Source organism: Anomaloglossus baeobatrachus, chromosome 2 (genome assembly GCF_048569485.1).
Source record: "Anomaloglossus baeobatrachus isolate aAnoBae1 chromosome 2, aAnoBae1.hap1, whole genome shotgun sequence".
Classification (NCBI taxonomy): Eukaryota; Metazoa; Chordata; class Amphibia; order Anura; family Aromobatidae; genus Anomaloglossus; species Anomaloglossus baeobatrachus.
In genome coordinates this window covers 498,223,670-498,243,035 of record NC_134354.1, presented here as the reverse complement: position 1 = coordinate 498,243,035, position 19,366 = coordinate 498,223,670, and the positions used below count along the sequence as shown (strand labels likewise).

At 43.8% G+C, this 19,366-nt stretch overlaps 1 protein-coding gene across 3 annotated transcripts in view; it reads right to left on the bottom strand.

The window, feature by feature from the left end:
- The window catches only part of GK (glycerol kinase), a 123,165-nt gene that overhangs the window by 60,193 nt on the left and 43,606 nt on the right, over positions 1-19,366 (bottom strand). For 2 of the 3 annotated variants that reach the window (XM_075336493.1, XM_075336495.1), the window contains exons 5-9: positions 18,709-18,788; positions 14,991-15,128; positions 11,998-12,107; positions 11,757-11,823; positions 239-256 (exon numbers count right to left, since the gene is read on the bottom strand). In XM_075336493.1, coding sequence (XP_075192608.1) covers positions 239-256; positions 11,757-11,823; positions 11,998-12,107; positions 14,991-15,128; positions 18,709-18,788 — 413 coding nt within the window. The remainder of the gene's footprint in view (positions 1-238; positions 257-11,756; positions 11,824-11,997; positions 12,108-14,990; positions 15,129-18,708; positions 18,789-19,366) is intronic. The other variant, XM_075336494.1, reaches the window with a different exon arrangement.

The window sequence follows — 19,366 nt, the reverse complement described above, 5'->3', positions numbered from 1 at the left end:
TATGCAAATATCTACAAATTCAGTCCATGAGTATCGACTAAAGCACAACATAGCAAAAACAAAAAAAAAAAATACGAAAAACCTCGACTCATTCATAAAGCCATTGCAAATTCATTTCTAACAAGACGCTGGTTATACTGAACATGCAACACTCTCTATTTAACTGGAAATTGCATGATTTGCTCCTCAAGTGCTTGTGACATGACCGATGAATTTACCAGCAAAAACCTTTACTCACCAGGCTAGGACAGATTTTCTATGGTAGGCAAAAAAACAAGAGCACAGACACCGTTCACAACAAAAGTAAAAGTATACTTTCCCCTGTTTAGAACTAAAGTAATTCCCATCAGAACACTTTATACCGAATATACCATTGGTACTGTTAATGCTGTATGGCGGATTGACATTTGCTTAGCATATCCGGTCATACTCGAAGCAAGGACTTGGCAAATATTGTTCTTTTCAGGGTAAACACTACACATCAAAACACTACGAAAAACATTATGCCATTATCAATAACCGATTTCCATTATTTTTCAAACAATGGAATTCCTGAGACAGATGACGAGAAAGTCTCACATTAGATCACTGCCTTGTGATTATTTACTTCTTAAAAATATCAATTTTTCTAACAAAATAAAATTTTAATTTAAGGTCATCTATTATTTATCAATGTTTCTTAGGTATTTCAAGTTACTTACAGCTTGCTTGTATATAAGTTTAGGTTTCATGTTTTTAAGGCAGAATTTTACTTGGATGTTCTCCCTCTCCCCCTTTCCCTCACACCAACCCTTATTTCCCAATAAGATTGCAACACTTTCCTCCTCCCTTTGCCCTCATTCCTTCTTCCCTCCCCTTGTTTTTACCCATTCTCACATTATATTTCTTGTTAAACAAATACATTTGATATCACAATTTGTAAACTACTTTCTCCTTGATGCATTGGCTTCCCCCTTTCCCTCTTTATTTTGCAAACCCTTTAATAAAAATACTTTAAAACACTACACAAAGTGTCGCTTTGTAGTACACCATCACCTCTACACCAAGTTCAGAAGTAATCTTATACAGAAGCTTTATATGGTAGGAAAGGCTTTGGCATCAGATAGTTCAGAGTAGGCGCAGACATGTATGAAATGTGAAATTACATTTAAGGAGTATACAGTACCTTCCAATTTAATGCCCATTTATTTTAGAGCTTAATTTACTCTCGCCACACCAACACAGCTCTTCACAGTGCTGCATAACTATGACTCTGTATAACACCTGACCATGTTTTACAATCTAAAAGTATCTTACTTCAAAAATCAAACCTTCACTACCATCTCCTAGACTTTTCTGCTGCAAGAGTTTTCCAGGATGCGCTGCCCTGGACAATCTTGCCTGAATTCATTCATCTATGCTGAGTATGGACCATGATGCGCAACCCAGCTGTGGATCTCTTGACTAAGTTGACAACCTCATATATGCCTCATGAGCCAGTTATGACTCCACCTAACCGTAGACTTATCAATCCTATACTTGGTAATTTTTTCAATACAGAAAGTATGAGACACTTTATCAAATGCTTTGCTGAAGTCAAGATATAATATATCTACCGCATTTCCCTGATCCACCCAGTCTGATTACATCATAGAAAAAAATTAGATTAGTCTGGCATGACTTGTTTGCTACAAACCCATGTTTGTTCTGGTTACTGTATTCTTATCTAAGTTCTTACATACATGCTATTTAATAATTTTCTGAAGATAGGAACAACATTTTCCCTTCTCCAATTTTCTGGGACTTCTCCTATAATCCAGGAATTTTCAAAGATTCTGGCTAGTGGTTCTGTAATTTCCTCAGCTATCCCTTTCACTACCCTTGGATGCAATTTATCTGGACCAGGAGATTTAAATGAATTTATATTAGCTATCACCATCTATCTGTTTATAGATAGTACAGTTACATTTGCTTTCTTAGAGAACACGAGTGCAAAATATGAATTTAAAGGTTTGGCCTTCTCAACATCATTTTTTAACCACTTCACCCTTTTCATCTTGTAAAAATCATCCTATAGCATCTTTGACTTTAATTTTGCTTTTCACAAACCCCCTAAAACCTATCTTATTGTTTTTGGTCTCCCTTGCTAGCCTCACTTCATTACTTTCTTTAGCTCTATTAAGGGGTGTTTCTATTAAGGGGTGTTTCACACACAGCGAGCTCGCTGCCGAGATCGCTGCTGAGTCACGCTTTTTGTGACGCAGCAGTGACCTCATTAGCGATCTCGCTGTGTGTGACACTGAGCAGCGATCTGGCCCCTGCTGCGAGATCGCTGCTCGTTACACACAGCCCTGGTTCGTTTTCTTCAAAGGCGCCCTCCCACTGTGACACACAGCTGGCTGTGTGTGACAGCGAGAGAGCGACAAATGAAGCGAGCAGGGGAGCAGGAGCCGGCGTCTGGCAGCTGCGGTAAGCTGTATCCAAGATAAACATCGGGTAACCAAGGTGGTTACCCGATATTTACCTTAGTTACCAGCCTCCGCAGCTCTCACGCTGCCTGTGCTGCCGGCTCCGGCTCTCTGCACATGTAGCTGCATTACACATCGGGTTAATTAACCCGATGTGTACTGTAGCTAGGAGAGCAAGGAGCCAGCGCTAAACAGTGTGCGCGGCTCCCTGCTCTCTGCACATGTAGCTGCATTACACATCGGGTTAATTAACCCGATGTGTACTGTAGCTAGGAGAGCAAAGCTAAGTGGTGTGCGCTGGTAACTAATGTAAACATCAGGTAACCATACCCGATGTTTACCTTAGTCACCAGTGTCCGCAGCTTCCAGACGCCGGCTCCGTGCAAGCGCAGCGTCGCTTGCACGTCGCTGCTGGCTGGGGGCTGGTCACTGGTCGCTGGTGAGATCCGCCTGTTTGACAGCTCACCAGCGACCATGTAGCGATGCAGCAGCGATCCTGACCAGGTCAGATCGCTGGTCGGATCGCTGCTGCATCGCTAAAGTGTGAAGGCACCCTAACACTGGCCCTTCAGTCCCTGCAGATAGCATTATCTTCTTTAGATTTGCCCCCTCTTTCCATTTGATATACATTTATTTTTTCCTTTTCAGCAAGTGTTTAACCCCTTCACCCCCGGCCACTAAAACACCCCAATGATCGGGACATTTTTTGCAATTCTGACCAGTGTCACTTTGACAGGTTATAACTCTGGAACGCTTCAACGGATCCTGGCGATTCTAAGACTGTTTTCTCGTGGCATATTGCACTTCATGTCAGTGGTAAATTTAGGCCGATTTTTTTTGCGTTTATTTGTGAATATTTAGGAAATTTTGCGAAAATTTTGAAAATGTCGCAATTTTCAAACTTTGAAAATTTATGGCCATAAATCTGAGAGATATGTCACACAAAATAGTTACTAAATAAAATTTCCCACTTGTCTACTTTACACCAGCGCAATTTTTGAAACAAAATTTTTTTTCGTTAGGAAGTTAGAAGGGGTCAAAGTTCATCCGCGATTTCTCATTTTTCCAACAAAATTTACAAAATAATTTTTTTAGGGACCATATCACATTTGAAGTGACTTTGAGAGGCCTAGGTGACAGAAAATACCCAAAAGTGACCCCATTCTAAAAACTGCACCCCTCACACTGCTCAAAACCACATCCAAGAAGTTTATTATCCCTTTAGGTGCTTCACAGGAACCAAAGCAATGTGAAAGGAAAAAATGAAAATTTTACTTAACACAAAAATGTTAGTTTAGCCATAAAATTTTCATTTTCACAAGGGAGAAAAGAGAAATTGCACCATACAATTTATTGTGCATTTTCTCCCGAGTACGCTGATACCCCATATGTGGTAAAAATCAATTGTTTGGGCGCACGGCAGAGGTCGAAAGGGAAAGAGCGCCATTTGAATTTTTGAGTGCAAAATTAGCTGCACTCCTTAGCGGACGCCATGTCAGGTTTGAAGACCCCCTGAGGTGCCTAAACAATGGAGCTCCCCCACAAGTGACCCCATTTTGGAAACTAGAGCTCTCAAATAATTTTTCTAGATGTTTGGTGAGCACTTTGAACACCTGGGGGCTTCACAGAAGTTTATAACTTTGAGCCGTGAAAAGAAAAAAAAGTTTTTTTACCACAAAACTGTTGCTTCAACTAGGTAGCTTTTTTTTCACAAGGGTATCAGGAAAAAATTCACCATGAAATTTCTAGTGCATTTTTTCCTGAGTACGACGATACCTCATATGTGGTGGAAAGTAATTGTTTGGGTGCATGGCGGGGCTCAGAAGAGAAGGAGCGCCATTTGACAGCAAAATTGGTTGGCATCATTAGCTGACGTAATGTTGCATTTGGAGACCCCCTAAGGTGCCTAAACAATGGAGCTCCCCCACAAATGACCCCATTTTGGAAACTAGACCCCCTCAAGGAATTTATCTAGATGTTTAGCGAGCCCCAAGGGCTCCACAGAAGTTGATAATGTTGAGCCATGAATACAATTTTTTTTTTTTCACCACAAAACTTACTTGAACCAGGTAGCTTTTTTTTTCACAAGGGTATCAGGAAAAAAATTCACCATAAAACGTATTGTGCAATTTCTCCTGAGTACGACGATACCTCATATGGAGTGGAAAGTAATTGTTTGGGCGCACGGCGGGGCTCAGAAGAGAAGGAACGCCATGTGACAGCAAAATTGGTTGGAATCATTAGCGGATGCCATGTCACGTTTGGAGACCCCCTATGGTGCCTAAACAGTGGAGCTCCCCCACAAATTACCCCATTTTTGAACTAGACCCCTCAAGGAATTTATCTAGATGTTTGGTGAGCCCCTTGTACACCCAGGGGCTCCCCAGAAGTTGATAACGTTGAACCGTAAAAATTATTATTTTTTTTTTTAACCACAAAACTTTTGCATCAACCAGGTAGATTTTTTTTTTTACAACGGTATCAGGAAAAACTGCACCATAAAACACATTGTGCAATTTTTCCTGAGTACGCTGATACCTCATATGTGGTGGAAAGTAATTGTTTGGGCGCATGGCAGGGCTCAGAAGAGAAGGAGCGCCATTTGACAGCAAAATTGGTTGGTATCATTAGCTGACGTAATGTTGCATTTGGAGTCCCCCTGAGGTGCCTAAACAATGGAGCTCCCCGACAAATGACCCCATTTTGGAAACTAGACCCCCTCAAGGAATTTATCTAGATGTTTAGTGAGCCCCAAGAGCTCCACAGAAGTTGATAATGTTGAGCCATGAATACAATTTTTTTTTTTCACCACAAAACTTACTTGAACCAGGTAGCTTTTTTTTTTTTCACAAGGGTATCAGGAAAAAAATTCACCATAAAACGTATTGTGCAATTTCTCCTGAGTACGACGATACCTCATATGTGGTGGAAAGTAACTGTTTGGGCGCATGGCGGGGCTAAGAAGAGAAGGAACGCCATTTGACTTTTCAAACGCACAGACACGGTGCACTGATCGGCCGCTGCAGGACGCACGGTCGGATGAGATACGAAAAACGTTTGGGATACGGAAAAAAAGTCACGCCAAAAATTGAGCACGGATGCAGATACGTTATGTGCATCCCTGATCAGCGCTCAGCGGGACGCACGGACGGATGCGATACAAAAAGCGTTGCAAATACGGAAAAAAGTCACGCCAAAAATTGAGCAGGGATGCCGATCAGTTATGTGCATCCCTGATCAGCGCTTGGCGGGACGCACGGACAGATGCGATACAAAAAGCGTCTGAGATACGGGAAAAAAAAAAAAGTCCTGCCGAAAACTGACCACGGATGCAGTTGGAAAGTAATTGTTTGGGCGCATGGCGGGGCTCAGAAGAGAAGGAACGCCATTTGACTTTTCAAACGCACAGACGCGGTGCACTGATCGGCTGCTGCAGGACGCACGGTCGGATGAGATACACCACGGTTACTTACCGGTAGCCGGTTTTTCCAGAACCCATGACAGCACCACGTGAGAGAGGGATCCGCCCAGCGAGGACAGGAAACCATTCTGAATAAAAGGGCGGTACTTCTCCCCTTCGTCAGTTGATTACCGAGAACGAGAGGACCTCCAACAAACGTTAGAACTTACTCCATCACCACTAAACACACACACAAACAAACCGAAAAGTGTACACCAAGGATGAAAAAGGGAGGGAATATAAGGGTGCTGTCATGGGTTCTGGAAAAACCGGCTACCGGTAAGTAACCATGGTGTTTTCCCCTCACCCATGACTGCACCACGTGAGAGATTTCCAGAGAAACCTATTTAGGGAGGGACCACTGCCTCAAGCACCCGTCTACCAAACGAAAGAGCAGCCGAGGAGGATAGGTCCAACCGATAGTGCCGGATAAAAGTAGACTGAGGACCAGGTAGCGGCCCTACAAATTTGTTTTGATTTTTTTCTCTTTAAGAAGGCCTTCATGGAATCCTGAACTTCTGAGCGGATAGCTGAATGGACGTCCGCCGAGAGTCCCGGAGATTCCTCCGCAATAGTGCGACGAATACACGCCTGAAACAACTTCTTTTGCCACTCTTCCGAGAGGGGTTCCCTGCATAGGGGGAACTCCTTATGTTTCTTTTTGGACATTGATTTTTTAGGGGCCTAAGAAGGGTAGACAAAAGCAGGGGAGAAAAAAACCCCAAGGGAACCATGAGTAAGGAGACATTCACGAAGATCCACTCACCACCATAGGAATCAAGGGTACCGGTTTTCAAGGCTGTTTCGGAACATCCACAGGCCTCACAGGAGCTGCAGAGTCACGAGAGGATCTGCTGTCATGGCTGCCACGGCCCGTCCGACCAGTATCACTCCGGTCATCTGTTTTCCTGCCCTGCTGACGCTGCACGGGAGAGTGCTGCTGCTCATCCGTGTCCATTGCAGAGCCTAGGCACCAGCACTTGACAGTGCCAGAAGAGCCGCTTTAACCAGAATCCTCTGCCTTCCGGTCCCAGGTAAGGCTCCTCCACCCTGCCCCCACGCTCCCCACGGTGCCTAGACAGGAGCACCCGCAGCCCCGAATGGCAGGCCGCATGCCCCGCAGCGTTGCATGTGCGCTGCCATCTTGGCCGGTGACGTTACACCAAGCCCCGCCTCCAGCTCCCAGCATGCCCGACGCGCAGCCGCGCGGTCGTGCACCCGGAAGTCAGAGGCAGCATTGAGCGCAGGGCGGGGAGGAATGAGCGGCGGACCGGGATCCCACAGACGGCTCCTGCCGCACGCCCCCGCACGGACACCAGGACCCCTCAGGGGCAGGTGGACGGCGCTTCCAGCCCTTTAGAACGGTGCTACAGGACCCACCCTGCTCTTCCAGACACCGGACGGGGCTGGGTAAGTAGGCGATTTCTTCCTCTCTTCACTGCCGGTTTTCAGAACGGGGGTCCCCCATCAAGGACAGGAAACCAACTGACGAAGGGGAGAAGTACCGCCCTTTTATTCAGAAAAGTTTCCTGTCCTCGCAGGGCGGATCCCTCTCTCACGTGGTGCTGTCATGGGTGAGGGGAAAACAAAAACCGTTGGGGATACGGAAAAAAAGTCACACCAAAAATTGAGCACGGATGCAGATACGTTATGTGCATCCCTGATCAGCGTTTGGCGGGATGCATGGGCAGATGCGATACAAAAAGCGTCGGGGATACGGGAAAAAAAAAAAAACTCCCGCCGAAAACTGACCACGGATGCATATCCGTTATCTGCATCCCTGATCAGCGCTTGGCAGGACACATGGACAGGTGAGGTGTAAAAATGGACAGGGGATACAAGAAAAAAAAAAAAAGTTATACTCACAGTACCCAGAGGATTAGCAGGAGGATCACTGACCAGAAGAACTGCAGGAGGACAGGATGAACAGAAGGCAGCCAAATGGACAGCTTTACACGAGCAGCAGGCAGGACGTTGGACAGATCAGCAGAAGGACCCAGCGATGGAGGCAGATGTGATCGGGCAGTGAAAACCTCGGATGACCCGATGAAGGCAGGTAGGGGACGTCGGGGGGGGGGGAGCAGGGGGAGGGAGCAGAGGGGGGGGGTGAGAGCAGAGGCAGAAGGAAGGAAGCAGAATAGAGATCACAGGAGGCAGATCGCGTGGGGAGCAGATCGGGATGTCTGGGGGCATATTGGGGCGTGAGGGGGCAGATCAGGGGGGGCACGGGCAGGGGCCATCACGGAGCGCGCCCGGGCCATCACGGGAGCGCGCACGGGCTGCAAGGGGGGCGGAATACTTACCATTGGAGCAGAAGCAGAAACGGTAACATCAGCGGCGGCAGCAGCAGCGGTGGCGTGGTACCACAAGTACCAGCCAGTGCACGCTGCAGACATGCTGGGGGAGGGTCCCCAGACCAGCACAGGCCTGGGGAGGGCGGCCACCTCCAGATCAGACTGCCCCACTGCACACTGATTGGAGCGATTGCGCGTCATAGCACGATCGCTCCAATCAGTGCTGCAGGGGCTGGGGGCGACACGTTTGAGGTCCACCTATGATATGCTGCAGCTGCTACAGCATCTCCTAGCCGGATCTCACAGTATCGCACTAATTCGGGCATTATTTTTTGCCGAAATCAGTGCGAACGATGTGGTTGGCGGTTCAGATTTGAACAGCCAATCACATCGATCGTCGATGGGGGTTGGCGATGTCACCCCCCCCTGGGGTCAAGCAAAGGTCCCCTGCTGTAAGAAACAGCAGGAGACATCATTTGAAAGCCGTTGCTATGGCCACGGCAATCAAATTAAGTTTAGGCCGTAAAATTACGTCCCTGGTTGTTAAGTCACGTTAAAATAGGACGTAATTTTACTGCCCGCGGTCGTGAAGGGGTTAAATTCTTTGTTCATCCATCTTGGTCTCCTTAAAAGGTTTCCAATTCTTCCTTCTTTTGGGGATTGTTACGGATTGTGCAGTGAGAAGTTAATTTAGAAAAATCTCCCATCCTTCTTGGACATTTCTATTTTTTAGAACATCCACCATCCCTACCCTCTTTCTGAGTTCATTAAAATCTGCCTTTCTGAAGTACAACCTTCAAGTCTGAGTCCTCACAGGTCTTTCTACTCTTGAAATCCAAAATTTGAGGGTAGCAAGATGCCTCCTAAATTCCAGTCACCTTTACATCCACCATGTTGTACTTTTTTGAGAATAAAGACATTAGATATAAAAAGGAGTTCATCCATATCTTCAGTCTTTTCAGGTAGTCTATAGTAAACACCTACATTGGTGTCCTTTCTGTTCTGTATTCTCACTCAAACAGTTTCTAAGAGCTACCATTATTTGAGGCTTGAATTTGAGTGGAGATATAGGCTTTCCTAACATACAACGCAACACCTCTTTGCCTCTTGTTAAGCCTGCTTCTTCTAAATAAGTTGTATCCTGCAAGGCTTGTATTCCAATCATGTGTATCATCCCACCACGTTTCAGTGAGGTCTATGACATATCTCTCTTCCTGTGTTAGCAGCTCCAATTCTCCTGGTTTGTTTTCCATGCTCTACCTATTCATTTTTTCTAGTTATGTTCCTTAAACAATAGCGATGACTTGGAGATAGACACACCTGTACACTGAAGGCACTGCAAGCACAATATAGTCAGCTGCATTCACAAAGTATCGCTACAAAGAAATTAGCAGATAACCTTTATGGATAAGCACCACATCTGTGGTGAGTGTGTAACAAACTTCCCCATTTTCTTTGCCTAGTTAAATTTTTGGGTTCATTTTTGTTAGCCAAGGTCTCGAATACACTGACCAACAGTGGCCAATAAACATCCAATGATTGGCTGCATACAAGGAAGTTGCTTTATAGCTTTTATAGACAGGCGGACTGCACTCCCCATACACACAGAATGATCAGTACACTGTCATTGTTCTCGCCAACATAAGTATATTTTACGCAGGAAGATGTGCTGCTGACAATTATTTTCAAACACCTGCTTAAAAAATATTTCACACCACGAAAATCGGTAGCCTGAAATCAGAAGTTACTACGGATTAAAAAAGAATGTCCATTTGATTGTGCTTCTGAATTCCCAGCCTAGGGACTATTTATAAGATGTCAGCACAGAAACACTCTTTTAAAAACACATCCAATTTTGGTGCTAATAATTTTTTTAAGATCGATTGATTAAAATGTACTCTGTTCGTGGCACAACCCCTTTAAGTCACCTAATTTCCCACATTTCAGGCTTCAAACAAAGATAAAAAATTTAAATTTTATGGTGAAGAATCAACAAGTGGGACACAATTGTGAAGTTGAACGAAATGTATTGGTTATTTTAAACTTTTATAAAAAAATAAACTGAAAATTGGGACGTGCAATATTATTCGTCCCATTTAGGTTTAAACTTTGCAGCACCACCTTTTTCTGCAATTACAGCTGCAAGTCGCTTGGGGTATGTCTCTATCAGTTTTGCACATCGAGAGACTGAAATTCTTGCCCATTCTTCCTTTGCAAACAGCTCAAGCTGAGTGAGGTTGGACTGAGAGTGTTTGTGAACAGCAGTTTTCAGCTATTTCCACAGATTCTCGAATGGATTCAGGTCTGGACTTTGACTTGGCCATTCTAACACCTGGATACGTTTATTTGTGAACCATTCCGTTGTTTATTTTGCTTTAGGTTTTGGCTCAATGTCTTGTTGAAAGATAAATCTCTGTCCCAGTCTCAGGTCTTTTGCAGACTCCAACAGGTTTTCTTCAAAAATGGTCCTGTATTTGGCTCCATCCATCTTCCCATCAATTTTAACCTTCTTCGCTGTCTCTGAAGAAAAGCAGGCCCAAACCATGATGCTGCCACCACCATGTTTGACAGTGGGAATGGCGTGTTCAGGGTGATGAGCTGTGTTGCTTTTACGCCAAAACACATAGTTTGGAATTGTGCCCAAAAAGTTTGATTTTGGTTTCATCTGACCAGAGCACTTTCTTCCACATGTTTGGTGTGTCTCCCAGGTGACTGGTGGCAAACTTTAAATAACACTTTTTATGGATATCTTTGAGAAATAGCTTTCTCCTTGCCACTCTTCCATAAAGGTCAGATTTGTGCTGTGTACGACTGATTGTTGTCCTATGTACAGACTCTCCCACCTCAGCTGTAGATCTCTGCAGTTCATCCAGAATGATCAAGGGCCTCTTGGCTGCATCTCTGATCAGTCTTCTCCTTGTTTGAGATGAAAGTTTGGATGGATGGCCGGGTCTTGGTAGATTTGCAGTGGTATGACACTCCTTCCATTTCAATATGATCGCTTGCACAGTGCTTCATGGGATGTTTAAAGTTTAGGAAATCTTTTTGTAACCAAATCTGGCTTTAAACTTCACAACAGTATCACGGACCTGCCTGTTGTGTTCCATGGTCTTCATGATGATATCTGCGCTTTAAACAGAACACAGACTATCACAGAGCAGGTACAATTTTACGGAGACTAGATTACACACAGGAGGATTATATTTATCATCAGTCATTTAGGACAACATTGGATCATTCAGAGATCCTGAATGAACGTCTGGAGTGAGTTTACTGCACTGAAAGTAAAGGGGACAAATAATATTGCACGCCCCAATTTTCAGTTTATTCTTTTTATAAAAGTTTAAAATAAGCAAAAAATTTCATTCAACTTCACAATTATGTTCCATTTGTTGTTGATTCTTCACCATAACATTAAAATTTTTATGTTTTTGTTTGAAGCCTGAAATGTGGGAAAAGGTTGAAAAATTCAAGGGGGCCAAATACTTTCGCAAGGCACTGTATGTAAGTTGTGCTCAGGTGGTAATGAAGAATATGAGAAAACAGTAGTATTACCATAAGTCCGTAGATTTCCGAAGAACTTCTTACTTTTGGCAGCAAGCTCATAGGTATATCAAAAAACCTAAAAGGAAAAGTAGAAAAAATACCAATAAAGACAGGATACTATTTCAAAGATTTCTTATCCTATTGCTACATTTATGAATGGCCTGATAAGTAGGCAAGCAGAGAAGACTACGATCCTATTTATTGAATGTTGCATTGACCATATTGGAGGAGGTAACTGATTGTAACTCACTGGCACAGCTCTTTATCCCATTCCAAATTATTAATGTTGAAGAGCATGGTTCTGCTGGCATTGGTCACATCAGTACAGTGTACACCCCCATTCTTCCCTCCAGTCAAGCTCTGCAGAAAGCAATGTGATAAAAATTGAGAGAGATTAGTCTTACATCAGTATATATTTGGCTACTTAGAAGGTTAACATATAGAGGAATTACATTATGTATTTTTGTACAGTATAAACATCAACTAAACATGTTGAGCTGAAAGTTAAACTCTACTTAAGGCCCAGTCACACTAAACAACTTACCAGCAACCAACAACGATACAACCTGATAGGGATCGCTGGTAAGTTGCTAGGAGGTTGCTGGTGAGATGTCACACTAAGCGATGCTCCAACGATCCCACCAGCAACCTGACCTGGCAGGGATCGCTGGAGCGTCGCAACACGGGTTGCTGGTGAGCTGTCACACTGGCAGATCTCACCAGCAACCAGTGACCAGCCCCACGTGGAAGCATGCTGCGCTTGGTAATTAAGGTAAATATCGGGTATCCAACCCGATATTTACCTTTGTTACCAGCGCACACCGCTTAGCGCTGGCTCCCTGCACACCTAGCCACAATACGCATCGGGTTAATTACCCGATGTGTACTCTGCTACGTGTGCAGGCAGCAGGAGCCGGCTTCTGCGAACGCTGGTAACCACATTAAACATTGGGTAACCAAGAAGCCCTTACCTTGGTTACCCGATATTTACCTTCGTTACCAGTGTCCGCCGCTCTCACACTGCCAGTGCCAGTTCCCTGTTCCCTGCACTCCTAGCCACAGTACACATCGAGTTAATTACCCGATGTGTACTCCAGCTACGTGTGCAGAGAGCAGGGAGCCGGCACTGACAGCCGAGAGCGGCGGACGCTGGTAACGAAGGTAAATATTGGGTAACCAAGGTAAGGGCTTCTTGGTTACCCGATCTTTACCATGGTTACCAGCGTCCGCAGAAGCCGGCTCCTGCTGCCTGCACATTTAGTTGTTGCTCTGTCACTGTCACACACAGCGATGTGTGCTTCACAGCGGGAGAGCAACAACTAAAAAAATGGCCCAGGACATTCAGCAACAACCAGCGACCTCACAGCAGGGGCCAGGTTGTTGCTGGATGTCACACACAGCAACATCGCTAGCAACATCGCTGCTACGTCACAAAAGTTGTTCCTTAGCAGCAATGTTGCTAGCGATGTTGCTTAGTGTGACGTGGCCTTTAGACTTAATGATTCAGTAGAAACAGTGCAGCATTCAAGGATATTTCTCTAGTGTTGGTAGGCAGAGTTAGAATAGCAAATTGGATTATCTAACGTTCCTAATACAATAGCTCAGAGACCTGTATTTAAAGTGAAAATCAAGGCATATATAAAACTTACTAATATACTTAAAATGATAAAAGGTGCCAAAACAAAGATATCAGCTTCATTCACAGGTCTAGGTACCTTCATTTTTGGATTAGGTTTGAAACAAATGTTGTATGTAAAGAGAGGTGAATGATTATTTCAATAGCGAAGCTAGCCCCCTTCTCAGTATATGCATCAGCTATGATAGAAAAGGGGATTGGTTAAGCTGATGAAAGTATATCAACCAAAGACACAATTTGTCTTTTAAAGTTTACAAGATGCTTCATACAGTATAGGTCCTAAACAGCAGGGGTGGGATTTGGCTGCTTTGGGCTGGCTCCAATTGCAGATTTGGTTGCTGTTGAATTGGCCAGTTTAGCTTTCTAATAGGCTGCACAGGCTATTCCCTCATTAACTCAATCAATTAAGCAATTAAAAAGGTCTGGAGCTGATTCCAGGTGTGGAATTTGCATTTGGAAGTGGTTGCTCCGAACGCACAACATACGGTCAATGGAGTTCATAATGGAGGAGAAAATCTAAACTATCATTAGGCTAGGAGGGGCTTGGTCCATTCTGCAAAAAAAAAAAAAAAAAAGGGAGTGCACTGGTGAACTTGTGAACTCAAAAAGTCCTGAACATCCATGGACGCCAAAAGTGGTTGATGATCACAGAATCTTTTCCATGGTGATGAAAAACCCCTTCACAACATCCACCCAGGTGAAGAACACTCTCCGGGAAGTAGATATATTTTAGCATCTAAAGTCTACCATAAAGGGGAGACCTTATGAGTGCAATTACAGAGGGTTGACTGGGTTCACCATAAGGTGCAAACCATTAATCAGACTTAAAATAGAAAGGCCAGATTAGACTTTGCAAAAAAAAAAAAATCTAAAGCCAACCCAGTTCTGGAAAAGCATTGTTTGGACAGATGAGACGAAGATCAATCTGTACCAAAATTATGGGAATAATCAAGTATGGAGAAGGGTTGGAATGGCTCACTATGGAAAGCCCACCACATCTTTGGGGAAATATGGTACAGGCAGTGTGATGGCATGGTCATGCATGGCTTCCAATGGCACTGGGTTACTAGTGTTTATTGATGATGTAACTAAAGATAGAAGCAGTCGGATAAATTCTGAAGTGTTAAATGCAGCAAGATTGGACGGTGCTTCACAGTACAGATTGACTATGGCCAAAAACATACTGTGAAGGCGACCCAAGCGTTTTATTTTAAGCAAAGAAGTGGAATATTCTGCAATCACCAGATCTCAACCCCATATATATTTCTACACAACTATGGGCTGAAATTAATGTAACACAGGCTTCATTCACATGAGGAATGTGACTCCTAACAAGTTAGAATACTTACATATATTTACACACATCAAAGCAGAGAATTGTGGTATAAACATAGATTATATGCAAAATGCTTTACAGTACAGAGATATTTCTTTATAGAACAATATGAATATTGATCAATGTACTGCTAAAGCCTCTTCCTTCATGTGTCGGCCCACTGTAGAAACATGTTCAGTATGCCTACGAGATGATCCCCTTCCAGCCAGACACCACTTGGATCCAAATTTGTTGCTTCACAACATCAATAATGTACTAATAAAGCACTAACCCATATGATCCAAGAATCAATAGTTCCAAACAAGGCTCTGTCTTCTGCCACCGCAAGCCGGATTTCTTCGACATTGTCCAGCAGCCATCGCAGCTTCACAGCGCTAAAATAAGTGCTCAAAGGAAGGCCAGTTCGTCCCTAAAAATGAGGCAGTCAATTAATATAGTATATTATCAAACCAATGCTGCAATATTTTTCTGCACAAAAAAAATTACACTGGAAAAAAAAAAAAATCTGCTATGTGTGCACATACCCTTATGCGGGCGTCACAAGAGACTATCGTGCAATATGTCGTCGGGGTCACAATTTTCGTGACGCACATCCGGCATCGTTCACGATGTCATCTCGTGTGACACCTAAGAGCGACTCTTAATTGGTTGTAAATCGTCTATTGTGTACACGTCGCTCATTTTTAAAAGATCGATTAATCTTATTTGCGCAGATTGTTCATCGTACCCGGGGCAGCACACTTCGCTCCATGAGACACCACGGGAACGATGAACACAGCTTACCTGCATCCCGCCGGCAATGCTGAAGGAAAAAGGTGGGCGGGATGTTTACGTCCCGCTCATCTCCGCCCCTCCACTTCTATTGGGTGGCCGCTGTGTGACGTCGCAGTGACACCGAACAACCCACCCCCTTCAGGAAGTGGATGTTCGCCGCCCACAGCGACGTTGCTCAGCAGGTAAGTACGTGTGATGGGGTTTAACCACTTTGTGCGACATGAGCAGCGAATTGCCCGTGACGCACAAACGACGGAGGCGGGTGCGATCGCACGATAGATCATATCTTGTGACACCCACATTAGGCTATGTGTCCACAGGAGTTTGCACCTGCGGATATATCCGCAGGTTTCCCGCAGCTGCTCGCCGGAATCCGCAGCTATTTTTAGCTGCGGTAGTACAGCGAAATAGCTGCGGAAAACCTGCGGGCATTTGTGCGGCTTACCAGCGGAAGTCCCGGCCTCTATATCCATAGTGGAGGGCCGGGATTTCCGCAGGTAATTCCACAGAAGTAATTGCATCCGCAGCATGTTGCGCAGCCGCACGTATCCGCAGCATGGACACAGCACTCCCCATGTCCCATAGGATAACATGGGGAGTGTCTGTACATGCTGAAACCTGCGGATTTAACTGGAAAATCCAGAAAATCCGCGCATTTTACGCAGATAAATCTGCAGGTTTCATTTCCCGTGGGCACATAGCCTTACTGTGTGCAATATGGACACAGTACAGCCACCTAATTAGGTTTCAAGGGCTCACTTGACTTTCCTTAGAGAACACGTTCCAAGTATATTTTGACTGGAGCTGTCTGTATTGTGCATTCTTGCATTCCAAATGACACAAATAGTGTAAAGGCAACATATTTCTGTTACAGGAGGAACAAGAACTTACCACGTTTTTTTTCCAAAACATTGCCAGATATCACATTATACCAGAGTTTTATACCACTTAAGAGTTCTTTCTTAACCCTTTAACAGGTTTATGAGGGTTTGTTTTTTACTGGACGAGTTATAGTTTTGTATCACAGCATGCATTTAACCATACAAGATACTGAAGAAACTGGAAAAACTTTCCATGTGTTGCAAAATTGTGAAAAATAATAATTCCTACATTATTTTTTGGGTTTTGTTTTTACATCATTCATTGTGCAGTAAAAATGAACTGACAATTGATTATTTAGGTCAGTACAAATATGGTAATTTTATTGTTATTTTAATGATGAAAAATATTCTAAAATTTTTTAAACAAAAAATATAAAAAACAAATATTTAATTCACTATTTTCAGAGATCCATAATTTTTTTCATTTTGTAATCCATGAAGCTGGATGTTGGCTTTTCTGAATGCTGAGCTGATTTATTTAATTTATACTATTCTGGGATGGATATGATGTTTTAATCACTTTTTATTTTGGGAATTACAGCAACTGAAAGAAAGCAGTGTTTTTATCCAGGCATAAGCAATCCACTCACTGGACGAACTAAAGTTTTGCTTGTTTCCAGGACAATTGCCATGACAGGCTAATTATCGGGATAAGAGTTCCTGGGACCAATTGTTCACAGATCGTCTGTCTGGTTATCTCCTAGATGAACAAAAGGTTCAGGTTTTGAGTTCAGTATGTCTAAAAGCCCGGTTACACATAGCGATGTCGTTAGCGAGATAGCTGAAACGTCACAGGTTTTGTGACGCAACAGCTACCTCGCTAGTGACTTCGGTAAGTGTGACACATAGCAGCGACTGGCCCCCTGCTGCGATATCGCCGATCATACCTGAACGTCCTGGTTCATTTTTTGATAGTTTGTGTCCCGCTGGGCAGCATACATCTCTGTGTTTGACGCCATAACAACGACGAGCGACCTCGTTGGCGACTCAGTACTCAGCGACGCGGGCGTGTTTTTGCTTTGTCTTTTCAATGCCCGCTTCAGCTCAAATTGATGGTCACCATTGCGTTATGACTGGACGACCTTGCCAAGAAGAAAGCAACGTAGTAGTGCTTCCATCCTTTGTTTTTGAGCGCGTGCAGGTCAGCTATCAATTATATGCAATCATAACCATATTCTGCATTGTGCTCATGCTGTGCTTTCCCAAGCTGCTGTACCCATTTTTTGCGCGTGTGGCATTTTTTTTTTTTTCGTGGCACGGTCATCAACGGACTGGAACACAGTTTTCCATGACATTTAACATGTACAGTTATAATAATTGCGTTATTGGTTAAATGGTATAATACGATCCACAGACATGCACGCACTCAGGAACAAAGGAAGGAAGCGCTACTGTGTTGCCTTGTAATGGCAAGGTCACCCAATCCGAGAATGACAGCGCAGCATTAGTGGCCACCAACCGGAGCAGAGGGGCGTGGAAAAGGCAACACAAAGGCACGCCTGGGTGGAAAAACTACGCCTCTATTGAGGTCTGAGTCGTCAGAATAGCTGCTGTGTGACAGGGTCCCAATGACAGCCGAGGTCGTTAGACGGATCGCCATATCGTTGGTGCATCGTTAATTAGATCTGCCCTTTTGCCAGTTCACTAGCGGCCATGTAGCGACGTACCAGCGATCCTGACAAGGTCGTATCGTTGTCGGGATCACTGGAACATCGCTGCGTGTAACAGGACCCTAACTCCCAGAAGCTCATTTCAACTGCTGCTCAGCAAGATCCATATACAAAAAACAGTCTGTGTACAGGACTTTCCTTATCTTAGCCTTTCTGCTCCCAACGCTCATTCAGGAGAATTCCCATACTCTCCCATATGCCCAAGCAATAGTTGAAAGGAACATAAACAGAGCATTGAAACAGCACTGCAGAATAGCGCATGAGAGTGTAAGACGCAACATAAAAGTACTGAAGCCTAGTATAAAAGCTCATAACATTAAAATGCCTGGATAATTAAAAACAAAGCAAGTTTCTAAACCTTTGGCAACTAAGGGCATATCAGTTTGAAAGTGGCAACACCTGGTCATCTGGAATGGTCAAAACGATAAAAGGAGACACCCCCCCCACTGAGGGCTTAGTATTTCAGTGCTGCGCCAAAGGGCTGTTCTCCATTTTTGATACTGACTGATCTACTTTATTGAAGAAGTGTAAAGTTTAATTTTCACAGACGCAACGAGGCTTCGCAAATGACGTTCTCCAGCAATAACAGTCGATCGAGTTTGACACAGACATGAGAAAAAAATTAAATTGTTGTCCATTAACCAAGTTTGTGATTACACTTTACCTTGAAGAAATTCTTATTCCTTCCTGGTATTTTTTTCAGTAGCCGCTCAACAGTTGATTGGGTTCTCAAATCAAGCCAAACTAAATAGAAAATGGAATACACACAGATCTTGCGTTATACAAGCTATAATTTAATGTAATAACGCAGCCAAAAAGTCTATACAATAGTAAAAATAGATGTGCAGTTCATTGCCTTAAAAAGAATAAGCGTAATGGAGCGCAAATGTTACCTTTATTGGTATCGAAGTTACGTCCAATCATTTTATTCTTGCCATAATGAAAATCAAACATCACACTACCTGATGAGCCTATGCTAACACACAGCAATCAAACTAAACAGGCAAAGCCTTAGTGTAAAGCCGAGAGGAGTGGCAGAACAGCCGCCTGATCCTCTGGATGCCTATAAACATACAAAATGATTGATCATCAAACAGTTCCCTCAGATCCGACACATTCATCAGACAGCACCCTCATATCGTCATAGACCTGCACCTTTGAAAGTATAGAGTTTATTTCTGAAAAGGAAAAACCAAATAGGACAAAGAAAGATTTTCAAGACCTTTGGTGATCTGCCTTAAAAAGGGACTGTCAGCACAGAATGAATGTTCAAAGTACAGACGCTAAATGCATCATGGCAGGGTCAAATATTTAGGTGCACC